Genomic DNA, 12685 nt, shown 5'->3' on the forward strand with positions numbered 1-12685 from the left:
CCTAGTCTCTCCCCATACCAATCCTTCACATCTCCCTCTCACCTAGTCTCTCCCCATACCAACCCCTCACATCCCACTCTCACCTAGTCTTTCCCCATACCAATCCTTCACATCCCCCTCTCACCTAGTCTCTCCCCTCACATCCCCCTCTCACCTAGTCTCTCCCCTCACATCCCCCTCTCACCTAGTCTCTCCCCTCACATCCCCCTCTCACCTAGTCTCTCCCCTCACATCCCCCTCTCACCTAGTCTCTCCCAATACCCTCACATCCCCCTCTCACCTAGTCTCTCCCAATACCAACCTCTCACCTAGTCTCTCCCCATACCAACCTCTCACCTAGTCTCTCCCCATACCAACCTCTCACCTAGTCTCTCCCCATACCAACCTCTCACCTAGTCTCTCCCAATACCAACCTCTCACCTAGTCTCTCCCCATACCAACCTCTCACCTAGTCTCTCCCAATACCAACCTCTCACCTAGTCTCTCCCAATACCAACCTCTCACCTAGTCTCTCCCAATACCAACCTCTCACCTAGTCTCTCCCCTCACATCCCCCTCTCACCTAGTCTCTCCCTTCACATCCCCTCTCACCTAGTATAATAATAATAATAATAATAATAATAATAATAATAATAATAATAATAATAATAATAATATATGCCATTTAGCAGACGCTTTTATCCAAAGCGACTTACAGTCATGTGTGCATACATTCTACGTATGGGTGGTCCCGGGGATCGAACCCACTACCCTGGCGTTACAAGCGCCATGCTCTACCAACTGAGCTACACAGGACCACACCTAGTCTCTCCCAATACCAACCCCTCACATCCCCCTCTCACCTGGTCTCTCCCTATACCAATCCTTCACATCCCCCTCTCACCTAGTCCCCCTCAAACCTAGTTTCTCACCATACCAACCCCTCCCATCCCCCTCTCACCTAGTCCCCCTCTCACCTAGTTTCTCACCATACCAACCCCTCACATCCCCCTCTCACCTGGTCTCTCCCAACCCCCAATCCCCCTCTCACCTAGTCTCTACCTATACCAACCCCTCACAACCCCCTCTCACCTAGTCTCTCCCAATTACCAACCCCTCACATCCACCTCTCACCTTGTCCCTCCCCTCACATCCCCCTCTCACCTAGTCCCTCCCCACACTAACCCCTCACATCCCCCTCTCACCTAGTCCCTTCCCACACCAACCCCTCACATCCCCCTCTCACCTGGTCTCTCCCAATTACCAACCCCTCACATCCACCTCTCACCTTGTCCCTCCCCTCACATCCCCCTCTCACCTAGTCCCTCCCCACACCAACCCCTCACATCCCCCTCTCACCTAGCCCCTCCCCACACCAACCCCTCACATCCCCCTCTCACCTAGCCCCTCCCCTCTCACCTGGTCTCTCCCCATACCAACCACCAACCATATCACCCATTCACATGCAGGACTCGGACAGAACATCACTAAGGGCCTGTCCAGCTGCCGTGCATGCTCAGCACTCTGGAGGCTGTCCCACATCCCAGCATGCACCCTGGGTTGTCAAAGAGCGAGAGGAAGGCAGACGGGCAGGGCTGTGAGACTGCTCAGACAGAACTCCTCTTGGGAAATCCTGCACTTTTCTGCTGTGCTGGCTGCTGTTCTGCTGCTCTGACAGAATGACTCATTTTCTCCCTTCGTTTTAGGACTCATGCATACATAAAGATCTGCTGTTAGTACAGAATGCATTACCGACACGTTTTACCATATCTACAGTATGTATATTTTAAGATATATATATATGTATATTTGACACTCACTTATCTAGTGGGGAATACATTGATTGTGAAGAGGAACATAGAGGGTTCGTGGCTGAGGAAGAAGAGAAGGAGAGTAAAGGGGAAGGAGAGAGAGAAGGACAGTAAATGAAAGGCTTGGTGGGTGAGCCTTAATTTGTCCTTAATTAGCCACATCTTTCAGTGGCTGGCTGAGACCTGTCCTCTTCTCCTGCTGCTGTGACCCTAGAGCAGGGTTCCCCAACTGGGCCATCTGGGCCCACGGGTGGTTCTCCTGCTGCTATGTCCCAAGAGCAGGGTTCCCCAACTGGGCCACCTGGGCCCACGGGGGGTTCTCCTGCTGCTGTGTCCCTAGAGCAGGATTCCCCAACTGGGCCCACGGGTGGTTCTCCTGTTGCTGTGTCCCTAGAGCAGGGTTCCCCAACTGGTCCAATTGGGCCCACGGGTTATTTTATTTGGCCCCTTAAGTTTAGTGAGCAGAAAAAAACGAATTTAAATGGCATATTAATTGTTGGACATAAATGAGTAAAAACACCATGGGGTTTCATCACATCTTCTCAGAGTTTAAGAGATGGAGACAAAACCAGTCTCCATCTGGTATATGTTTATTGTTTTTAATATTTGATCTTGACTACTTGTATTAAAAGGGTTTTTAGTATTTTTACGGGGCTCACCTTGGCTCTGGTATGAAAGGCTACAACTCAAACCTTGACATACAAGGTCCCGGGGAAAGTTTATCTCCTCTGCTCTCTGTAAAAATACAACAACTCCAAACCATTTAGTTTCAGCTCGGCCTGGCTGCATCTCCAGGTGATTTATCTTTTGGAAAGGAATGGGTTTTGCTATATGAACCCAAGAGATCATCTTCTTGGCTTTTTTTGGTTGTTGTCGGTAATTGTAGAATTCTTTGTAGCTTCCATTCTGTTACCGTTCATTTCCTCAGGTTGTTTCCTCGTAGTCCAGCTGTGTTGATTCTGAGAGTAAACCATATAGTCTGGTGAGTACTAACCTGCTGTGTTGATTCTGAGAGTACACCATATATCTGGTGAGTTCTGACCAGCTGTATTGATTCTGAGAGTACACCATATAGACTGGTGAGTACTAACCAGCTGTATTGATTCTGAGAGTACACCATATAGACTGGTGAGTACTAACCAGCTGTGTTGATTCTGAGAGTACACCATATAGACTGGTGAGTACTAACCAGCTGTGTGGATTCTGAGAGTACACCATATAGACTGGTGAGTACTAACCAGCTGTGTGGATTCTGAGAGTAAACCATATAGACTGGTGAGTACTAACCAGCTGTGTGGATTCTGAGAGTAAACCATATAGACTGGTGAGTACTAACCAGCTGTGTGGATTCTGAGAGTAAACCATATAGACTGGTGAGTACTAACCAGCTGTGTGGATTCTGAGAGTAAACCATATAGACTGGTGAGTACTAACCAGCTGTATGGATTCTGAGAGAACCATATCGACTGGTGAGTACTAACCAGCTGTGTGGATTCTGAGAGTAAACCATATAACGACTGGTGAGTACTAACCAGCTGTGTGGATTCTGAGTAAACCATATAACGACTGGTGAGTACTAACCAGCTGTGTTGATTCTGAGAGTAAACCATATAGACTGGTGAGTACTAACCAGCTGTATGGATTCTGAGAGAACCATATAGACTGGTGAGTACTAACCAGCTGTGTTGATTCTGAGAGTAAACCATATAGACTGGTGAGTACTAACCAGCTGTGTGGATTCTGAGAGTAAACCATATAGACTGGTGAGTACTAACCAGCTGTGTTGATTCTGAGAGTAAACCATATAGACTGGTGAGTACTAACCAGCTGTGTTGATTCTGAGAGTAAACCATATAGACTGGTGAGTACTAACCAGCTGTGTTGATTCTGAGAGTAAACCATATAGACTGGTGAGTACTAACCAGCTGTGTGGATTCTGAGTAAACCATATAACGACTGGTGAGTACTAACCAGCTGTGTTGATTCTGAGAGTAAACCATATAGACTGGTGAGTACTAACCAGCTGTGTTGATTCTGAGAGTATACCATATAGACTGGTGAGTACTAACCAGCTGTGTTGATTCTGAGAGTAAACCATATAGACTGGTGAGTACTAACCAGCTGTGTTGATTCTGAAAGTAAACCATATATCGACTGGTGAGTACTAACCAGCTGTGTTGATTCTGAGAGTAAACCATATATAGACTGGTGAGTACGAACTAGCTGTGTTGATTCTGAGAGTAAACCATATAGACTGGTGAGTACTAACCAGCTGTGTTGATTCTGAGAGTAAACCATATATCGACTGGTGAGTACTACCCAGCTGTGTTGATTCTGAGAGTAAACCATATAGACTGGTGAGTACTACCCAGCTGTGTTGATTCTGAGAGTAAACCATATCAACTGGTGAGTACTACCCAGCTGTGTTGATTCTGAGAGTAAACCATATCGACTGGTGAGTACTAACCAGCTGTGTGGATTCTGAGAGTAAACCATATCGACTGGTGAGTACTACCCAGCTGTGTTGATTCTGAGAGTAAACCATATAGACTGGTGAGTACTACCCAGCTGTGTTGATTCTGAAAGTAAACCATATATCGACTGGTGAGTACTAACCAGCTGTGTTGATTCTGAGAGTAAACCATATATAGACTGGTGAGTACGAACTAGCTGTGTTGATTCTGAGAGTAAACCATAGACTGGTGAGTACTAACCAGCTGTGTTGATTCTGAGAGTAAACCATATATCGACTGGTGAGTACTACCCAGCTGTGTTGATTCTGAGAGTAAACCATATAGACTGGTGAGTACTACCCAGCTGTGTTGATTCTGAGAGTAAACCATATCAACTGGTGAGTACTACCCAGCTGTGTTGATTCTGAGAGTAAACCATATCGACTGGTGAGTACTAACCAGCTGTGTGGATTCTGAGAGTAAACCATATCGACTGGTGAGTACTACCCAGCTGTGTTGATTCTGAGAGTAAACCATATAGACTGGTGAGTACTACCCAGCTGTGTTGATTCTGAGAGTAAACCATATCGACTGGTGAGTACTAACCTGCTGTGTTGATTCTGAGAGTAAACCATATCGACTGGTGAGTACTAACCTGCTGTGTTGATTCTGAGAGTAAACCATATCGACTGGTGAGTAGAGTTTCAAAATTCTATCAACATTCCCAACATTTACAGGTTTTCTAGATCTCCAGGTTGGAAGAGTTCAGAAATAAAACAGGCGATCCACAATACTCCAACCAGGATTTCTGGAAAAACCTGACCTAGTTTTGCTACTTTACTGCACTGAGGAAAGGTGTGATTTTTCTGCCCACTAAATCACATGTTGACCACAAGGTGGCGCCACATACCACAACTAATCATTCTTCATTTACACATCTCGTCACAAGGTTTCCCTTTAGTGGAAGATTGTAGTGGATGGTTGTATGCAGTGGATCTATGCATTCTCATGAAGGCCAGCTACGTGTGAGCAATTATCAAATCATAACTCCTGGCATGGATGGGTCAGACATGAGGACTGAGGGAGTATGGGGGAAAGATGCAGAGAATCAAAAGAAGAAATCAAAGAATATTTCTGATAATTCAATTGAGACCATAAACACAGAGACAGACTCACAGAGACAGACACACACAGAGAGACTCACACAGACAGACACACAGAGCCAGACTCACACAGAGAGACTCACACAGAGAGACTCACAGAGCCAGACTCACACAGAGACAGACTCACAGAGAGACTCACAGAGAGACTCACACAGAGACTCACAGAGCCAGACTCACACAGAGACAGACTCACAGAGAGACTCACACAGAGACTCACACAGAGAGACTCACACAGACAGACTCACACAGACAGACACACACAGAGCCAGACTCACACAGAGACAGACTCACACAGAGAGACTCACACAGAGAGACTCAGAGCCAGACACACAGAGACAGACTCACAGACACTCACACGCAGACAGACTCACACAGAGACAGACTCACAGAGCCAGACACACAGAGACAGACTCACACAGAGCCAGACTCACACAGAGACAGACTCACAGACTCACACAGAGACAGACTCACAGAGAGACAGACTCACAGAGAGACAGACATACAGAGCCAGACTCACACAGAGCTAAACTCACACAGAGCCAGACTCACAGAGCCAGACTCACAGAGCCAGACTCACAGAGACAGACTCACAGAGACAGACTCACGCAGAGCCACACGCAGACAGACTCACGCAGACAGACACAGAGCCATACGCAGACAGACAGGCCAGACACAGAGGAAATCAACCCCCCACACCGCAGCATACAGGAGAAAGCTACTTTATTAAAGAGAAGCAGCTTTTTCCAGAACGTGATCAGAAAGTACAACCGTTTCTTCATCATATTTCCTTTTTATTGGGTTTTTCTTTTCCTATGAAAAGCTGCTGTTAAAAACAGCCAAAGTGAAGTGCTTCAGTCCTCATCTTTCTCCAATCGCATCCCTCCAAAACTACCATCACATGGGTACGGGTGTTCTTATTGGCTCACTGAGAATGTATCTGACCCTTGATTGTAATGCTTGGTGTTCTTCATTGTTTGCTGTGGTTGTTGAATTGAAAGTGTTCAGGGCGTGAGGCCTGGTCCCCTGTCCTGACCAGTTATTGTCATCCTCTATCCACTGGCCCCAGTACAGTTTTAATCCAGGTTGTTGTTGACAGGCCTGGTCCCCTGTCCTGACCAGTTATTGTCGTCCTCTATCCACTGGCCCCAGTAGTTTTAATGCAGGTTGTTGTTGTTGACAGGCCTGGTCCCCTGTCCTGACCAGTTATTGTCGTCCTCTATCCTCTGGCCCCAGTAGTTTTAATGCAGGTTGTTGTTGACAGGCCTGGTCCCCTGTCCTGACCAGTTATTGTCGTCCTCTATCCACTGGCCCCAGTACAGTTTTAATGCAGGTTATTGTTATTGACAGGCATGGTCCCCAGAACAGTCCTGTTTTATCCACGTCGTACAGTACGTCCAGTATTGCCTCGCTCCGCGCTCACCTCCTAAAAACGAGGTACAGCCGGGCGACAGTCTGTTTTTAATCTTCTCCAAAATAGATGTCATATATATAATATATACACATCGAACACATCTCTTTATTCATCTGTGATGCCTGTAAGCCCCCCCCCTCCCAAAAAATTGAAAAACATTTTGTACTTTTATTACAAAATTGTAACAAAGACAGTTCTTTCTTGTTCTCCTGTTCGTCCCTGGAAGGAGGATGAGGCTCAGTGAATACGGACAGCTGGAGGTTGACTGTCACTGATTGGTGGATAATACGGACAGCTGGAGGTTGTCTGTCACTGATTGGTGGATAATTCTTGTGGGCAGAAAAGGGGCAGAGAAATGGTGGATGGAAAGGGAGCGAATGACAGAATAAACAGAAGGAAAATAAATGTTTGTGAGTTAATGTCCGAACTGAACTATTATGGGTCTCGTCTTCACATATTAACAAATCCACAAACATCTTTTGTGTTCTTTTATTACGAAATAGAGCTACAATATGAACATTGCATTTTCTCCTGGCCTCTTGTCCGTCTGTCTGTCTGTCTGTGGGTCTGTCTGTCTGTCTGTGGGTCTTCCACTCTGCTACAGTAACATTGTGTTGAGGTATTGTCTTTGAACACTTCTGTTGGATAATGACAGATCAACCCTGTTCTGTCACTATCAGAGGGTCTGTGTGTGTGTATTATGATGTCATGGTGCTTCGTGACCAATGGGGAGGTCTGAAGAATGAGGCGTCAACAAAAAGGTTCTGAATGTTTTCAAAATGACAACCAACCAAAACAAAAGGGACAAGGTCAGGAAAAAACAGGGAAAAGAAAAAAATATATATTTTAAAAAAGAGAAACCAGCGTCTGATTGGGTGGCACATCATTCAGTTCAGGGGAAGAAGGACCTGCTCGGAGCCAAAATGGTCGCCGGATTTCCCTCCATTTGGCCTAAAGTCAATTTGCCAGACGGTGGATCGAGGAATAAAAAGCAGGATGCCTGAGCCAGCCACACCGGCATTCGCTGTCTGTAGGTCTGTCCGTCTGTCTGCTGTGAGGAACCGGGGCCAGGGACCAGAACTCTAACCAGGTCTAGGATCCCATGGTGGACTGAGAACGAGGGGAAGGAAGTCTCTCAGAAGGCTTGCTGAGCTGGGTTGTAATTGAAGGTGGATGGCACATGGGGTCTCTCCTCTAGCTTCTCGTATTCCAGATGAAATTCCTAGAAAGGGAGGGAAGGAACAAGGGTTTTAGGGACGGTAGTGGACAACGGCAGTGGACAACAGTATTTTAGGGAGAGCAGTGGACAACAGTATATTAGGGAGAGCAGTGGACAACAGTATATTAGGGAGAGCAGTGGACAACAGTATATTAGGGAGAGCAGTGGACAACAGTATATTAGGGAGAGCAGTGGACAACAGTATATTAGGGAGAGCAGTGGACAACAGTATTTTAGGGAGAGCAGTGGACAACAGTATATTAGGGAGAGCAGTGGACAACAGTATATTAGGGAGAGCAGTGGACAACAGTATATTAGGGAGAGCAGTGGACAACAGTATATTAGGGAGAGCAGTGGACAACAGTATTTTAGGGAGAGCAGTGGACAACAGTATTATAGGGAGAGCAGTGGACAACAGTATATTAGGGAGAGCAGTGGACAACAGTATATTAGGGAGAGCAGTAGACAACAGTATTTTAGGGAGAGCAGTGGACAACAGTATATTAGGGAGAGCAGTGGACAACAGTATATTAGGGAGAGCAGTGGACAACAGTATATTAGGGAGAGCAGTGGACAACAGTATTTTAGGGAGAGCAGTGGACAACAGTATATTAGGGAGAGCAGTCGACAACAGTATATTAGGGAGAGCAGTGGACAACAGTATATTAGGGAGAGCAGTGGACAACAGTATTTTAGGGAGAGCAGTGGACAACAGTATATTAGGGAGAGCAGTGGACAACAGTATATTAGGGAGAGCAGTGGACAACAGTATTTTAGGGAGAGCAGTGGACAACAGTATTTTAGGGAGAGCAGTAGACAACAGTATTTTAGGGAGAGCAGTGGACAACAGTATTTTAGGGAGAGCAGTAGACAACAGTATTATAGGGAGAGCAGTAGACAACAGTATTTTAGGGAGAGCAGTGGACAACAGTATTTTAGGGAGAGCAGTGGACAACAGTATTTTAGGGAGAGCAGTGGACAACAGTATTTTAGGGAGAGCAGTGGACAACAGTATTTTAGGGAGAGCAGTGGACAACAGTATTTAGGGAGAGCAGTGGACAACAGTATTTTAGGGAGAGCAGTGGACAACAGTATTTTAGGGAGAGCAGTGGACAACAGTATTTTAGGGAGAGCAGTGGACAACAGTATTTTAGGGAGAGCAGTGGACAACAGTATTTTAGGGAGAGCAGTGGACAACAGTATTTTAGGGAGAGCAGTGGACAACAGTATTTTAGGGAGAGCAGTGGACAACAGTATTATAGGGAGAGCAGTGGACAACAGTATTTTAGGCAGAGCAGTAGACAACAACAGTGTTCAGCTGAAGCAGCATATTAAATACAGAACATCTGGAGGAGAATATTGTACATGATAGAACAATACTAGAAGCTCTCTACGGGGGGAATCAGCAGGTTTACAAATCCTCTGGGAGTGAATGATCCCACATGTCAAGGGTCCATGTTGGAAACACATGTCCACAACTACATGACAAAGCACATCTATTCAAATATCAAACCACATACACATGCAATTGGAAAAGCTGTTATTGTTCTCTTGCCTTGACGACCCCTCCCCCAAAACAACAGTATTTCTAGTTGCAACTACAACACCTTGGGAAAGTATTCAAGCCCCTTCCTTTTTCCACATTATGTTACAAGACTCATTCTAAAATGGATTACATTGTTTATTCCTCATCAATCTACACACAATACCCCATAATGACGTCACAATACCTCATAATGACATCACAATACCCCATAATGACATCACAATACCCCATAATGACATCACAATACCCCATAATGACATCACAATACCTCATAATGACAAAGCAAAAACAGGTACATTTTTTCTTCAAATGTATTAAAGATAAAAAACTTAAATACCTTATTTACATAAGTATTCAGACTCTTTGCTATGAGACTGGAAATTGATCTCCAGTGCATCCTGTTTCCATTGATCATCCTTGAGATGTTTCTACAACTTGGACATGATTTGGAAATGCACACCTGTCTATATAAGGTCTCACAGTTGTCAGTGCATGTCAGAGCAAAAACCAAGTCATGAACTCTAAAGAATTGTCCTTAGAGCTCTGAGACAGGAATGTGTCGAGGCACAGATCTAGGGAAGGGTTCCAGAAAATGTCTGCAGCATTGAAGGTCCCCAAGAACACACTGTCCTCCATCATTCTGAAATGGAAGAATTTTAGAACCACCAAGACTCTTCCTAGAGCTGTCAGCCAGGACAAACTGAGCAATAGGGGGAGAAAGGCCATTGGTCAGGGAAGTGACCAAGAACCTGAGGAGAATGGGAGAAACTCCTCAAATACAGGTGTGCCAAACTTACCCATGAAAACTCAAGGCTGTATTCGCTGCCAAAGGCGCTTCAACAAAGTACTGAGTAAAGGGTCTGAATCCTTATATAAATGTTATATTTCTTTATTTTTTATTTCTTTATTATACATTTGCAAAAATTGCTTTTTTTTAAATGGGGTTGAGTGTGTAGAAAAAACAATTTAATCAATTTTATAATAAAGCTGTAACAAAGAAAATGTGGAAAAGGTCAAGGGGTCTGAACACTTTCTGAATGCACTGTAACCACGGTAACAGTCGTCAAGCCTCTGTCCTTCACCTTGGCTACTTTCCTCCAGTTAAGACAATCAAAGAAGTAGTAGGTGCCTCTCTCATAGGCGTTGGTCTTCAGAGTGGGCTCCATGCCCGGCGCCCGCGTGATCCACACACGCTCCTCCTTGTGGTACCGCCAGTCCCGGTTGAAGCTGAGGTCACAGGTCACACAGGTTACGGGTCAAATGTTAGGGCAGAGCATTGTATACGGTAGAAACAATTGATTATAAGACTTGAAAAACAAACTACATTAAGTAGAGGTGGCAGAAGGGGGCCCCCTGGCTAGATAGAGGTGGCAGAAGGGGGCCCCCTGGCTAGATAGAGGTGGCAGAAGGGGGCCCCCTGGCTAGATAGAGGTGGCAGAAGGGGGCCCCCTGGCTAGATAGAGGTGGCAGAAGGGGGCCCCCTGGCTAGATAGAGGTGGCAGAAGGGGGCCCCCTGGCTAGATAGAGGTGGCAGAAGGGGGCCCCCTGGCTAGATAGAGGTGGCAGAAGGGGGCCCCCTGGCTAGATAGAGGTGGCAGAAGGGGGCCCTGGCTAGATAGAGGTGGCAGAAGGGGCCCCCTGGCTACATAGAGGTGGCAGAAGGGGGCCCCCTGGCTAGATAGAGGTGGCAGAAGGGGGCCCCCTGGCTAGATAGAGGTGGCAGAAGGGGGCCCCCTGGCTAGATAGAGGTGGCAGAAGGGGCCCCCTGGCTAGATAGAGGGGGTGGCAGAAGGGGGCCCCCTGGCTAGATAGAGGTGGCAGAAGGGGGCCCCCTGGCTAGATAGAGGTGGCAGAAGGGGGCCCCTGGCTAGATAGAGGTGGCAGAAGGGGCCCCCTGGCTAGATAGAGGTGGCAGAAGGGGGCCCCTGGCTAGATAGAGGTGGCAGAAGGGGGCCCCCTGGCTAGATAGAGGTGGCAGAAGGGGGCCCCCTGGCTAGATAGAGGTGGCAGAAGGGGGCCCCTGGCTAGATAGAGGTGGCAGAAGGGGCCCCTGGCTAGAAGAGGGGCAGAAGGGGGCCCCTGGCTAGATAGAGGTGGCAGAAGGGGGCCCCCTGGCTGGCTAGATAGAGGCGGCAGAAGGGGGCCCCCTGGCTAGATAGAGGTGGCAGAGAGGGGGCCCCTGGCTAGATAGAGGTGGCAGAAGGGGCCCCCTGGCTAGATAGAGGTGGCAGAAGGGGCCCCCTGGCTAGATAGAGGTGGCAGAAGGGGGCCCCTGGCTAGATAGAGGTGGCAGAAGGGGGCCCTGGCTACATAGAGGTGGCAGAAGGGGGCCCTGGCTACATAGAGGTGGCAGAAGGGGCCCCTGGCTAGATAGAGGTGGCAGAAGGGGGCCCCCTGGCTAGATAGAGGCGGCAGAAGGGGGCCCCTGGCTAGATAGAGGTGGCAGAAGGGGGCCCCCTGGCTAGATAGAGGTGGCAGAAGGGGGCCCCCTGGCTAGATAGAGGTGGCAGAAGGGGGCCCCTGGCTAGATAGAGGTGGCAGAAGGGGGCCCCTGGCCAGAAGGGGGCCCTGGCTAGATAGAGGTGGCAGAAGGGGGCCCCCTGGCTAGATAGAGGTGGCAGAAGGGGGCCCCCTGGCTAGATAGAGGTGGCAGAAGGGGGCCCTGGCTAGATAGAGGTGGCAGAAGGGGGCCCTGGCTAGATAGAGGTGGCAGAAGGGGGCCCCCTGGCTAGATAGAGGTGGCAGAAGGGGGCCCTGGCTAGATAGAGGTGGCAGAAGGGGGCCCTGGCTAGATAGAGGTGGCAGAAGGGGGCCCCTGGCTAGATAGAGGTGGCAGAAGGGGGGGCTAGATAGAGGTGGCCCCTGGCTAGATAGAGGTGGCAGAAGGGGGCCCCCCCTGGCTAGATAGAGGTGGCAGAAGGGGGCCCCTGGCTAGATAGAGGTGGCAGAAGGGGGCCCCTGGCTAGATAGAGGTGGCAGAAGGGGGCCCCCTGGCTAGATAGAGGTGGCAGAAGGGGGCCCCTGGCTAGATAGAGGTGGCAGAAGGGGGCCCCCTGGCTAGATAGAGGGGGTGGCAGATAGAGGGGCCCCCTGGCTAGATAGA

General features: G+C 48.1%; 1 protein-coding gene across 1 annotated transcript in view; it reads right to left on the reverse strand.

The window, feature by feature from the left end:
- Nucleotides 1-6176: 6176 nt before the first annotated feature.
- Nucleotides 6177-12685, reverse strand: part of LOC124024735 (CCR4-NOT transcription complex subunit 2-like) — a 54085-nt gene continuing 47576 nt past the window's right edge. The window contains exons 12-13 of the mRNA XM_046338532.1: nt 10665-10809; nt 6177-8039 (exon numbers count right to left, since the gene is read on the reverse strand). Of these exons, the coding sequence (XP_046194488.1) occupies nt 7953-8039; nt 10665-10809 (232 nt within the window). The 3' untranslated portion in view covers nt 6177-7952. The remainder of the gene's footprint in view (nt 8040-10664; nt 10810-12685) is intronic.

Source organism: Oncorhynchus gorbuscha, unplaced genomic scaffold (genome assembly GCF_021184085.1).
Source record: "Oncorhynchus gorbuscha isolate QuinsamMale2020 ecotype Even-year unplaced genomic scaffold, OgorEven_v1.0 Un_scaffold_1985, whole genome shotgun sequence".
Classification (NCBI taxonomy): domain Eukaryota; kingdom Metazoa; phylum Chordata; class Actinopteri; order Salmoniformes; family Salmonidae; genus Oncorhynchus; species Oncorhynchus gorbuscha.